Raw genomic sequence first — 13,250 nt, 5'->3', positions numbered from 1 at the left:
AAGATGTAACTTTGTAACATACAGACTCAGAAATTTTCCTTGTAAGTCAGAAGTTTAATCACTGTAATATTTGGCTGAAAGTTCCCCTATTTTAATGTTTAAACAATTGTGTCACTGGAAAAGCTAGACATCTGTGGTAGTTGGGATAGAATACTACAAAAAACCGAAAAAATAAAAACCTACTCATACATGTCTGAAAGAACATATCAAGATATAAAACAAGTGTTTTTAGTAGTTCACTAACAGCAAGAACACAGTGATGTATTAAGAAATATTTTGAGGCTTAGTATAATGAAGGGAACTTCTCACATAAAGCTAGCTTGTATGAAGAAAAAAATGGATAGATATAAAGTTCCTGTATTCAAATTTTTTAAAGATATCAAAATAAACATGGGATTTCTTAATAAGTGCAGAATGTGTTCATACTAGTTTGCCTATTTTGTTTCAGGGCGATGAGCATTTGAATCTTGTTTCCATTTCTTGGGTGAGATTCTTATCCTCACCCTGGCTTATACCAAGTAAAAGGGCTGGAGCAACGTAAACTGGCTTTTGTGCATAGGAAAGGATTCTCCCAGGACAAGAACTGTGGAAGGCAGCTGTAATGTTGCCTTCTTCAGACCCACTTAAGAGCTTTGGGATGGGGGTGGGGCTGGCGTGTCTGGGATGGGTTTGCATCATGTGGCTCTGCAGATATTCTGGGCAACACTGCCACCCACAGGATAGCCTCAGGAGGCTACCATCATTTTAGACCACCCCTCAGAGATGTTAAAACTACAACAGGGACTGGCAAGTACCTTGCCCTGGCTTGTGAGTTGTATGATGGACTACTTAGAAACACAGCACAAAATCTCGTTTCTTCTCTGCCTCACATTTAGGGACTTTTGCTTACATTATCCAGACTTGAAAAAGAGGAAACTTTTTCTTATTGTTGGGAATGCTTTAGCTCTTTTTCATCTCTTGTGGTTTTTCAGGAACTTCACATGGCTGAGAAAACAAAACTGATTACTCAATTGCGCGATGCAAAGAATTTGATTGAGCAGCTAGAGCAAGATAAGGTAAATAAGGCAGTGTTTTTTCTTTAAACTTTCAGTATGGCTAGCACACGATTTTGGGATAAAATTTGTACAAGCTCAAACTGTCTGACCTCTATTTCTAGTTCTATTACAACTGCTTTTAGTAGTGGTTTGGTTTTATTTTACATTCCAGATTCATAGTGTTTTGTTTGCTTGTTAAAAGTTAACCTGTTGTTAGAAGGCTGTATTTTGTAAATGCTTTGGTATGGTTGACTAGTAGTTCAGATGTGATGTTGCAAGAATATTTAGAGCTGATTGGGACATGTTTTTAAAAGACAGCGTAGTGATTAGTAGTCTAGGTGAATTTCTAACTAATAGTTATAATACTAGGTTATGAGAAAAATAGTATCTAAAATGTAATTTGGAAATGTACATATATGGTAAAAAGTGATCAGTGAAGAAGTAATACCCATCATGTGTTTGAGATAGGAAGAGTTTTAAGAGCTTCTATTTTATATAGGTTCTTATACTGCACTCATCACGTTAGTATCGGAGTGCCTTCCAGTAGTGTATTAAGCATTGTGACTTAATATCTGAGGAAGATGTATGCAGTGGAGTGCTTTGGGTTTTTATTTATATATATATATATATATAAACACACACATGCACATACACACACATGCTCTGCTATATGTTGATTAGAGAATACAAGATCTAAGAATGGAAGGTGGTGAGGTTTGTGATGATCCAGGATTGTGACCTGGTGTATAGTTGTTTTTGGCACATGCTATGTATTTATGTATTAGTCTCACCTGAAGCATTTCTTGCCTAGGGCATGGTAATAGCAGAGACAAAACGACAAATGCATGAAACAATGGAAATGAAGGAAGAGGAAATTGCTCAGCTGCGTGCTCATATCAAGCAGATGACTACCCAAGGCGAGGAGTTACGAGAACAGAAAGAAAAATCTGAAAAAGCTGGTAAGAAATTCTGGAGGTTATTGGCTTTTATGTTTGAATGGGAAAAAGCTTCGGCATGGTCTATCTGCACTCTCTCATCAGTCATCTCATCTTGGTATTAAAACAATTCCCTGTCCTGCTAGTGTTCCTCTACTGCTTCCTACTAACATCACTGCTATGTAGGGGAAGAAAGTTCAATTTGGTCTCTGCCTCCCCAGATAACTAGAGATTGAGAACATTTTATATTGTTTTCTTTAATATCCACATTCACTAATCCAGTGATGAAATGTTGCTGAACGACAACCATACCTATCCCTTTCTGCACGAGGAAAGATTGCTGTGATTTGGTGGGTTTGTATAGTTTTCAGCAGAGAAAATTTGAGGGGAAAAATATTAGTGCATTTTTGTCAGAAGTGTAGTTCATATTTTCTGTAACCTCAACCGTAGGAGAGAATGTACATATGGGAGTGGAGTGGGGAAGAGGATGAAACAAGTTAGGCTTTTACATTTTTAGGGGAAAACCTATGACTGTGCCTCAAAGTATTAGTATCAGAAACATCCACTAATTTATTTCTAGCTGAACATAAACACAAAGCATAATTTATTTGTTCCAGGCTTTAAACTGTTTTGTTATATAAATACACATATCAGTTTTCTTTATAAGAAAATGGGTAACCTACTAAATGTGTGTGCTAATGTAGTACTAATTTAACAGGCCAAACTATATTCCTTGGAAAACAAAATGCGACCTTGTACAGCATAACTTATAGAATGTTTAGTTTTATTTGCATTCAATTTGCTTTCATAATCATTTTGAGAAACCTCACCTGAAAGTTGCATTTAATGCAGCTAATAAAAAATGAATAGTTTAATTTGCATAAAATGCACATTACAAATGTATTCTGTTGCTAAGATCTAATGAGAAGTTCAGATTCAGAAATTTTATTGCAGTTCACTTTATATCTAGGTAAAATTAAAACAGAACTTTACACTATAAAGATGGATTTACAACATGAGTAAATCATGTACGTTCTGAATGATGCAAAGAAACTGACTGAGCATCTAAAGCCAGAAAAGGTAAATAGAAAAGAAATATAATTCCATAGATGGTCTATTAGCAAACCTTTGGAAAACTTGTGAAAACACCAAACATCTGGCTTAGAAAATCCAGTTTTCCAGTTGTTAAGTTTTTTTTTATTTTTAGCTTTATAAAAACCAGATTTCAAAACTAAGCAAATATTAGCTTCAGGGTTTTATAAAATTAGCCTCTGGTAATGTTTTTCAGAGACTGTAATGTTTAATTTGTAGTATTTGCTTTCAATAATGTTTCTTTAAAAATAAGTGCATACAGGTTAGTTGTTAGTATTTTAACTTCTCTTAGCAGGAAAAATGTGCTTTAATTAGTACACCTGTAGGTATGAAGTATTTTACCTTAGCTATCTGAAATAGAACATTGAAGCAATCGAAACCAGTTGCATGTCTTGTAGCATGGAGAATAGTCCATAAATAACTTCTTCTTTTGGCTTACTTAGCGCTTCAAAACAGAATAGAGATGATTCCCTTTGTACTTTGCAAAATTAACTATTGTGGTGATACACACAATTTGACTTACGGGGTGTGTTATGCTGACCATCACGTTTTGGGAAGTCGAGATTTCCACCCCAAATCTCTTTTTAACCAAAACAGCAACAACCAAAAAAACCACACCAACACCACACCCACAAACCACTTTGATGTATCAGTCCTGTCAGCATCTAAGTACAGTATATGCACCCACTATAGTGACCTTTCTATGGGTTTGAGGGCATAGTGTTCTACACTGTTGAACATGCTATTAAAATAAGAATGGTTTTGGCTTCTGGACCATTTGCTGTGTCATATTGGATCCTAGTTTTCAGTGATAGAAAGTTAGTGATCAAATTAGAGTACAGAAAATTTCTGTTAGTAGCTCTGAGAGATGTTTCTGTGCTTTTCCCCTTTATTCAGTTTTCCTTACTACTGCCTGGCTTTGTGCATTCTAGAAAATCATTCAGAATGAAGACTAAAATCAGTCATGTCGAGATATAGCTTCAGTTTAAGATGAAAGTGTCACACATATTTAAAATATAGTTTGATTCAGCAGCATTAAATTACTATAATTGTCAGTTGTAAAACTGCTTTATTACTAATTGTAATAGAGCAATTGACATGGCTTTTAGGCCACAGCCCTCTGCTGTAATGACTGTAATATTACTGTTACATTCATTTATCACAGGCCTGTACATTTTGTTTAGTACACTAAACCCATATCTTACTCTTTTCACCATGTCACCAATTTTGGTGAATGTCCGTATTCCTACACTTGTTTATCTTCACAAAGTATTGTTACTTTACCAGAAGGGAACGTGAAAGTGAATATTTATGGAAAGAAAATTTGTTTTATGTTAAGTAAGTTATGGCTAAGATATGTGCAAGCTTACTTTCATTACACTTGTATAGATACTGTATCATTCATAATGACGTTTTATCTGTTTAAATACAGCATGTTATAATATGTCAGGCTGTATTTTTAACTTACCTGGAATCATAAATCTGTTCACTTTCTTTCCTTTGTAGCTTTTCCTTTATACTTAAACCATCATTTTAATTAGGTGAGCTTGATGAAATGGGCCATTATTTCATTTGATACAAATAACTTAAACTGGTGAATATTCACTATTATGTATGGTTATGTAGCAACATGATATACAAGCTTATTTTGTAAATAAATATTACATAAAATCACAAGTATGTAAATCTCCCTATTTGATAATTACAGTTCAACTTTTTGTAGTCAGGGTGCATTATATTGAAATCTCACAAAGCATCTTATTTTTGTGCATCCACACATGCCAATAAGTGAATCATGGTGCCTTTCCCAAGCCTTGTATGAACAGGACTGGGGTAAGGGCTCTCTTTTTCTTACATCACACAATGGGTGCTTGAACCAGGCTCTACAAAGTAAATTCTGTGCTTCTCAGGCAATGTCTAACTTCAGTCCTTTTACCTAAATGAATTGTAACTAACTTTCTAAATCCTTGCAATATTTGGCTATCAAGTTACAATTTATCAAAAGTAGCCAGGGTGTTTGTAAACTTGCACTTGAAAACCTCAGGCTCTTACATATTATTAAATACTTGGCATAAATCCTCACTTTTCAACATTTTGAACACTATAGATATTCATTTAATGTTAAAGACGGTAATCTATTTTAGTACCAAGTAGAATAATGCAATTATTTCTGCCTTTATTAGGCAAATTATATTGTGTTTTATTTTGCCATCTCTTTGTAGGCCATGCTGGTATTCATTTTGACAACTTAAATAATTCTTCTTTAATTTACCCTTCATGGTTTACAGAGAGCAAGAGCATGCTTAATAAGAATTCTAGTATATGCATTTCTTAATATCAGGTTAAATGCACAAAACAACCACTATAAGTATATCGAGCTTAACTGTCATATTGCTTATTTGAGTTGCCTCTTCTCTACAGTTGCATTTTGTGAGTTGGTTGAAACAGATGAAATTTATATTTCCCCAGTCTGTTTCATATCCATACTCAGTGCTGTATTCCCTCGTTTTCACCACTTGGTGGTATTCTAGTTGACGATTACCCCATCAGTACTCTTGAGATATTGGTTATCAGGAACCCTTCACAATACAGACTGACATTAAATGAAATTTTAAAAAATTAGATATTTTTACCATGTGTACTAACTGTTGTAGAGCAGTGTTTAAAAAATTGTCAAGAACTTGCCAGTGCAAGGCGTGGTGGTGGTAAAAATAATAAAAGTACCCTACTTTTCCTCTAACCTTGATGGCAGCATTGATGGCTTTAGTCATACTGGACAGAAAAGATTCCTATTTGACCAGGGTGAGCAGATGAATTGGATTTTGCAAGGCTAGATTATAGTATTGTTTGCTATATTTCTTGGATTTTTGTTTTGCCAAGATACGTTAGAGAAGATTAACTTTAACATTATTCCAAATGTTTGTATTTTAACATGTCTGTTTTAGCAGTCACTTTGCTAGTGGAGAGAAGGACAAAGATAACCTAGTTTCTGGGTTCAGCCTAGAGATGTTTTAATGAACAAACAAGGCTTATTATTACAGTTTTATAGCCTCATAAAGTCCTGATAGATGCAAAATTAGTCAGTTTTGTTTAACTGGAAGGATGCTAGTTTAACCTCCTGCTGGTTTGAAATTATCACTTGAGTGTCATATTACACTAGAATTAACTACCTTGAACAAAAATATTAGGTTCTTGCTTAAATACCAAAAGTGCCTGAGATGCATATAATTTCACTTTTAGAGAACAGAATGTCTTCCTGTGAAGTGTTGCTTCTTTGGGCTATCATGTACTCTTGACCTTTTATCCAGCAGCTTATCTAACTTTCCCCTCAGCATTGTGCTTGTGCTTACGGTGATGGAGCTGGCCTACTGCATGTTGCTAAACTGCTACATTTTAGTAGTCAGTCCTAGTGTGAACTTGAAATCTTTTATTTGATGGATCTGCAGGCTATGGCAAATGCACTTTTCCCCCCATTAATTAACAAATTGCTTACATGAAATTGCAGCGTATATTACTCAGCCCAAGCGTTGAAAGTGTGAGACGCTCCTATGAATAAAGAGTTAAATAAATTTGAAATTTTTAACGGCAGTTTTTATTTCTGAATCTACTTCTGGTAAAAGCTGTTATGTTTTTAAAAAAGTAATTTGTGACACTGGCAGTGTGGATACTCTGTGTAAAGTACTTACGGACAAACTATAGCCGGCTATACATAGGTTTGCAGGAGAAAGTGAGGGAGATCACTCTAGCCCCTGCAAGTGCACGAGTGAAGGCTGTATCCATACTAGGGTTCGCCAGGTGCCCGGTTTTTTTAACCAGAAAGTCCGGTTGAAAAGGGGACCTGGCAGTGTCTGGGTCAGATGTACTGATCGGATACCAAAAGTAGGTTTACCGTGGGGCAGGGGGAAGCGCTGGGTCATTAGCCTGCACCAGCCCCTGCTCAGCCGGGCCGCCTCCTACCTGCAGGCAGGCTCCTTATCAGGCTGCAGCAGCTCCTGTCCCAGCCCTGGAGCAGAGGGAGCCCAGCGCGTGGGGTGGGGGGTGAGGAGGGAGGCAGAGATGATCCAGGAAGCGACGGCGAGGGAGGGGGCGAAGGAGCACGCAATGGGGCAAGGTGGGGTGGGGTCTTGGGGGAAGAGGCAAAGAAGGGGCCATGGCCTCAAGGGAAGAGGTGGAGCTGGGGAAGGGCTTTAGGGGAAGAGACGGGGTAGGGGGCAGGGCCTCGGGGGGTCCATTTACCAGCAGCTAGAAAGGTCGCAACCCTAATCCATGATTTATAGGCACTGGCAAATGTGGAATAGGGGATATGGATTACTGCTGACCCCAGAAGGTGCATGTCTGGGTGGGCTGCGGGGTTGTGCACTAGCAGAGCTGTTTGTCGTAGAGCACTGCGTACCTTTTTTTAGCAGCGCTGACTGAGCAGAGTGTACGTTTCCACTCTGTTTTATATTGGTTTACTAAATATAAAAAACGCACAAAAAACATCTCCAGTGTTTTTAACGTTTATAATGTATTTAAACACTTCAGTTCTTCTGATCATTAAAGCAGGAGGGAGGTTTTAAAAAAAAACCTGAGTCAGTGTTTTGCTACAGTCAGAAAAAATATCACTAGTTCCCATTGTGAGGACCCACGAAAAAGCTTCCTCGAGAAATTAACCCCAAAAAGTCATAATTTGGGTGAACATAATTATTTTAAGAAAATAAGTCTCCTGAAAATGCAGGAGTAGGCTCAGATTATAGTTAAAAGCTTTATTTTTAAATGTAATTCAAACACCATAAATGCAAAGTGTCTTCCACCTTTCTAACTCATGGGCAAGTAAAACACCTGGAGGGTTTTTAATACATAATAAAAATATGTAACCATAAGTGCATAAGAATTATAACTACTTAACAATATGTAATCGTTTGTGTTGTCGCAGAATAAGAGGCATTGTAATGATCAGTCTGAACCAGAGTAGATTAAGGGTGAACCAAAGAAACCTGGAGAGCTCCGGCCCTGTTGAAAGGAAATTACTATTAAGAGGAAGAGAAGCTAGAACTCTGAATTTTTTGAAAATCATTATCTCTTTGTTTCAAAAACAGTATCCAAGTATTTAGCCAAGCTTGTAGTTGAGCTATAGGCTTTTTTTTTTAGGTATTTTGGATTAGAAATTTCTGAGATTTTCACCTTGGAGTTGAGTTTTACAAAAGTGCTGAAAAGAAGGTTCTACTAATCTGTACCAACAATTAGCTATATATGAACCCATTTTAAAAATGGGTTTTCCTTTTTATTTGCCTTTGCAGCAGAGAGAGCCCCATACTCATTACCACAGTCAGAAACAGGGATTCCCCAGTAAGGGCCAAATCCTAGTCCCAGTGAGTTGGTTTAATTTACTTGATTTGAAAGGAATCCTCGGCATAACTGGTTGTGATTATTCAGTACTATTGTAGCATTTTAACACAAAAATATGACTTCTGGGTATGTTTAAATTATTATGTATGAAGGAAATAACTGTGACATCTCTGATACTTCTGTGCCTTAACAGTTGGCAAATGTTTATTTTTTAAATCGTGACCACTCTCTGTATTTGGACTATATAACAGATTCAGAATTTGTTCCTGAGAATCAATTAACATGTACAAATTTAAATAACTATTGTATTTCAATATTCTGTGCTGGATGTCCATTGTGGGCATATTTTTAGTATAATCTCAGTTTTTTGGAGGTAAAACATCAGTTAAAAGTAATGTTTTACTCTGATATTTAATTTGCAAAGTTTAAAAATATTTCAATTTTACCACAGATATCTGTTGATAAACTGACAAAAACTCTGTGATAAATGAAATGTACCAGAATTGTTCTTCCGTATTCTAATAGGACAGAACTCTTTCTATGGTTAAATAAAAGTGGATATACATTCCAGTCATTCCTGGCTTTCTATTTATTCTACCAATAATTTTAGTGGAAGATTTCTTTAAAATAAACTGGTGATAAATTACCTTTTCTTCATGGAGCATTCTTCAGTCTTTTTCAGCTTCAGTTAGTCAGGATATGAAGCTAGAGGAAGAGCTGTGGTTTTATATGTTTATAGTTGGTGCACTTCATTCTGATTCTGGGTGAGCAAAATATATAGTAACCTAAATGCAGTACTGGTCTAGGAAGTAGCAACTACTGTTCTGTTCTCTTCCCCTTCCCGATTAATGAGCCCATGTGAGCATACGGTGGATTGTTAGGGCCAGATTCTTCTGTCTGGTGTGTAACTTGTAGTTAGTGGGAGCCCTGTATACATGTCAAGGAAAATAATTATTTCTGGAATATCAAATATCTTTGTTTTCTTTCTTGCAGCATTTGAAGAGCTTGAGAAGGCTCTGAGTACAGCCCAAAAGGTAGAGGAAGCACGGAAAAAGCTGCAAGCAGAGATGGATGAAAAAATCAAAGCAATAGAAAAAACAAGTGAGGAAGAACGTGTAAATCTTCAACAAGAGTTAACCAGGGTGAAGCAGGAGGTGGTTGAGATTATGAAGGTAAAAGTTAAGGCCGAGTATGTCTCATTTGTTTTTAAATTAACGCTTTAATTTAACAAAGGTTTGGCTGTAAAATGTGTTAACATATCCGGGCTTGTTTTCAAACTCCTCACTATTTAATAGAAAAAAATAAATTTAAGGAAAAATGTTTTCAGTAATAAAGTACTACAGTAGTTTAAACCTTTCAAAATTCATCTGTCCTTTTCTCTGGCAGCCTGTGGAAGCTTAAAATAGTATGTTAAAGGAAATGCACACAAACTGCTCAGAACTGACCTCATGGTTGCACACTGTTTAATCATCAACGAAGAGTCCCGTGGCACCTTATAGACTAACAGATGTATTGGAGCATAAGCATGCGTCTGACAAAGTGGGTATTCACCCACGAAAGCTTATGCTCCAATACATCTGTTAGTCTGTAAGGTGCCACGAGACTCTTTGTTGCTTTTTACAGATCCAGACTAACACGGCTACCCCTCTGATATTGTTTAATCAGTGTCTCTGGCCATGCACCTGAAATAGTCACAATAGACACCTCTTTTCTACTGGCTTCTTAAAATATTCCAGTGCTATTTGTGACAAAGGAAAACTAAGTATGATTAACATATCAGTTCTTCTTGTCTCTATTATGGTTATGATTTTTAAAATAAGTACTTTTTATTTAGCAGTTTTAGTCTTAACAAGTCTGAAGATTTTAAAAGTCTGCCACAGTGTGTGCTTTTGTAGAATGTGCTCTCATTCCATCCACTGTATTCGGATATGAATCTGTGTTCCTCCATCTTATTCTTCTAATAATTTTCAATTTGAACAACAATTTCTTGTGTTTATTTGTTACGTTATTAACTTTGCTGTGGTAATAGATTGCCACACTATAGTTCTAATATAGTGTTTTAGGTGAATGTGGTTTGTTGCTGGGGGAGGATTTATAAACTTGTTTACATAAATAATTTACCTACCTGTGTAGGCCTTCGAATTTGACTAAACAGTATCTCTTACGATGATTTCACCAGTTGAGCTTTGTCCTATATGTTGGCTCATGAAACTGACTTACTGAGCATAGAAAGGGAGCTACAAACAGTAGCTTATATCGTAAAGCCGTGAGAAAATTTTCTCCAATTTAAAACAAAATTAAAGCCGTAAATGGATTTGGGAGCATTGTTGGGAGAGACCTCAGAGTTTTTGTTATTCTGTGACTAGCACAGAGGTGAGAGAGCACGGAAAAGCATTTCGGAAACTTTAAAATAACTTCTTATTGGGATTATTCTTTTAACATGTAATTTTTACTTATGCATGTTGAGTAACATGCTGCCTATTAAAGAGAAGCAATTAGACAATTCCCTTTGTAACTCACACTAGCATTGTTCCTCCACTGTATGAGAAATAATGCAGGGGATGTTTGTTTATTGAAAAATCAGTAATTTCTCTGACTTGAATTTACAGAAGTCTTCAGAAGAGCGTGTTGCTAAACTAGTGAAATTGCATAAAAGAGAACTGGCTACCAAAGAGCAGGAGCTAAATGAGAGATTACAGGCTCAAGAAAAGGAGTTCCAGGAGAAGATGAGGGCAGCTCTTGTAAGCATCCCTAAAATGTACAAGGTTACTTCTGGCAGAGCTGGGTGGGAACAGAAGTCTGTCTGTATGGCAAACCCATGTCTCATCCCCTAAACTTCACCATCTTTCAGTAATCCCTATTGTTACTTCTTCTCATAACACAAGAACTAGGGGTCACCAAATGAAATTAATAGGCAGCAGGTTTAAAACAAACAAAAGAACACAAAACACAGTCAACCTGTGGAACTCCTTGCCAGAGGATGTTATGAAGGCCAAGACTATAATAGGGTTAAAAAAAGAACTAGATAAATTCATGGAGGATAGATCCATCAATGGCTATTAGCCAGGATGGGCAGGGATGGTGTCCCTAGCCTCTGTTTGCCAGAAGCTGGGAATGGGCGACAGGGGGGTGGATCACTTGATGATTACCTGTTCGGTTCATTCCCTCTGGGGCACCTGGCATTGGCCTCTGTCGGAAGACAGGATACTGGGCTAGAAGGACCTTTGGTTTGACCCAGTGTGGCCGTTCTTATGTTCTAAGCTTTTGAGCCACACAGAACCCTTCTTCAGGTCAGAAGTTGGTCCAACAAAAGATATTACCTCACCTACCATGTCTCTCTAATATCCTGGGACCGACACGGATACAATTACACTGCATTAACACTCAGTTCACATTTTTAAGATTGTTTTCTCAATCATAAAGATTAGAAGCTTAATTTTTATTTTAAAGTATAGATTATGCAGAAGATAAGTATGTTCACTTGTGGCTATTTACCTGGAAAAACTTTCTATTTACTGCTGGTGTGGGGATTTTGCAAAAGATCTTTAACAAAATGTTATGTTTATGTTGCTATGATAAACAAAGTCGATTGTGGGTAGAAAATGTAGTTATATAATCATTTGAAATGTGATTTTCCTTTTCTCTTGCTAATTGCTTTGTAGAACCATCTCATGATGTAAAAAGAGTTACTTATTGGAGGTTTCTTTTGTACAATATTGTTTTATTCATAATTTTTGACACAGGAAAAAAGTCAAAGCGAGTGTTTACAGACAGTACAAGAAAAAGAGCAACAGGAATCTCTGGCATTAGAAGAATTAGAACTGCAGAAAAAAGCAATACAATCGGAGTGTGAGAAGAAACTTCAGGACATGCAGCAAGAAATACAGACATCTAGAACTGTGAGTAAAATTTTCAAAATGTTAACTAACCACTTTTCTGCATATTAACAGCTTCATGCTAGTAGACATGGTTGACATGTGTGAACTGCTATGATGAAAGACTGTCACACTTAAAACATATATTTTTGTTACCATGTTGTGCTGCAGTTTATAATTTTGTGGAGCGTTAAATGGCAGAACATGGAAATATACTTTTTTCATGTTCAGGCCTAGGGCATGTACTTGTATTCCCCATGCAGAATTTTTGCATACGTTGCCTAGCACAAAGAGGTCAATCTTTTTGGCCTCTTGGTGGTACCATGATATAAATGTTAACAATAAATAATGCTCAAGTGAATAAGACTTTGCTTGAGTGAGAGTTTGAAGGATCTGACCCTTTAGGTCACAAGTAAAACAATTTTATCTACACCTCTAACGCTGTCCTCGGGAGCCAAAAAATCTTACCACGTTATAGGTGAAACCGCGTTATATTGAACTTGCTTTGATCCTCCGGAGTGCGCAGCCCCCTCCCCCCCCCCCCCCCCCCCCGGAGTGCTGCTTTACCATGTTATATCCGAATTCGTGTTTTACCGGGTCGCGTTATATCGGGGTAGAGGTGTACTTGTTACCTAATGGATATTTTATACATTACTAAACCACTACAGAATTTTTCTAGATTGGGGGTTTCTGCTCAAATCAGGTCTAGGATTACAATATCAACAGTGTAAAGGCCAGGAATAAGGTACGTTAGCAGATGTGTGCGAAGACTACTGCGCACCTGCCAACACTCAAACTACTGGAACCAGAGCCATCAGCCTCTGAAGCTCAGAGCAGTTCTGATGAATTACCTCATGTATTTATTAAATTATTTTAAAACCTTTCAAAGAAGTTATCACATGTACATTTTTAATAGAAGTGAAATAGAAGGTCTTCTTTTATTTTATTATTACCATATAACTTAGTGGAAACAAAATTAATAACAA

General features: G+C 36.8%; 1 protein-coding gene across 1 annotated transcript in view; it reads left to right on the top strand.

Annotated features, from left to right (window-relative positions):
- Window positions 1–13,250, top strand: part of GOLGA4 (golgin A4) — a 78,166-nt gene that overhangs the window by 18,276 nt on the left and 46,640 nt on the right. The window contains exons 7-11 of the mRNA XM_065397853.1: window positions 972–1,055; window positions 1,846–1,993; window positions 9,383–9,561; window positions 10,999–11,130; window positions 12,133–12,288. Of these exons, the coding sequence (XP_065253925.1) occupies window positions 972–1,055; window positions 1,846–1,993; window positions 9,383–9,561; window positions 10,999–11,130; window positions 12,133–12,288 (699 nt within the window). The remainder of the gene's footprint in view (window positions 1–971; window positions 1,056–1,845; window positions 1,994–9,382; window positions 9,562–10,998; window positions 11,131–12,132; window positions 12,289–13,250) is intronic.

This window comes from Emys orbicularis, chromosome 2, assembly GCF_028017835.1.
Source record: "Emys orbicularis isolate rEmyOrb1 chromosome 2, rEmyOrb1.hap1, whole genome shotgun sequence".
NCBI lineage: Eukaryota > Metazoa > Chordata > Testudines > Emydidae > Emys > Emys orbicularis.
Note: the sequence above shows the minus strand (reverse complement) of the source record. Positions and strands in the feature narration are given on the sequence as shown.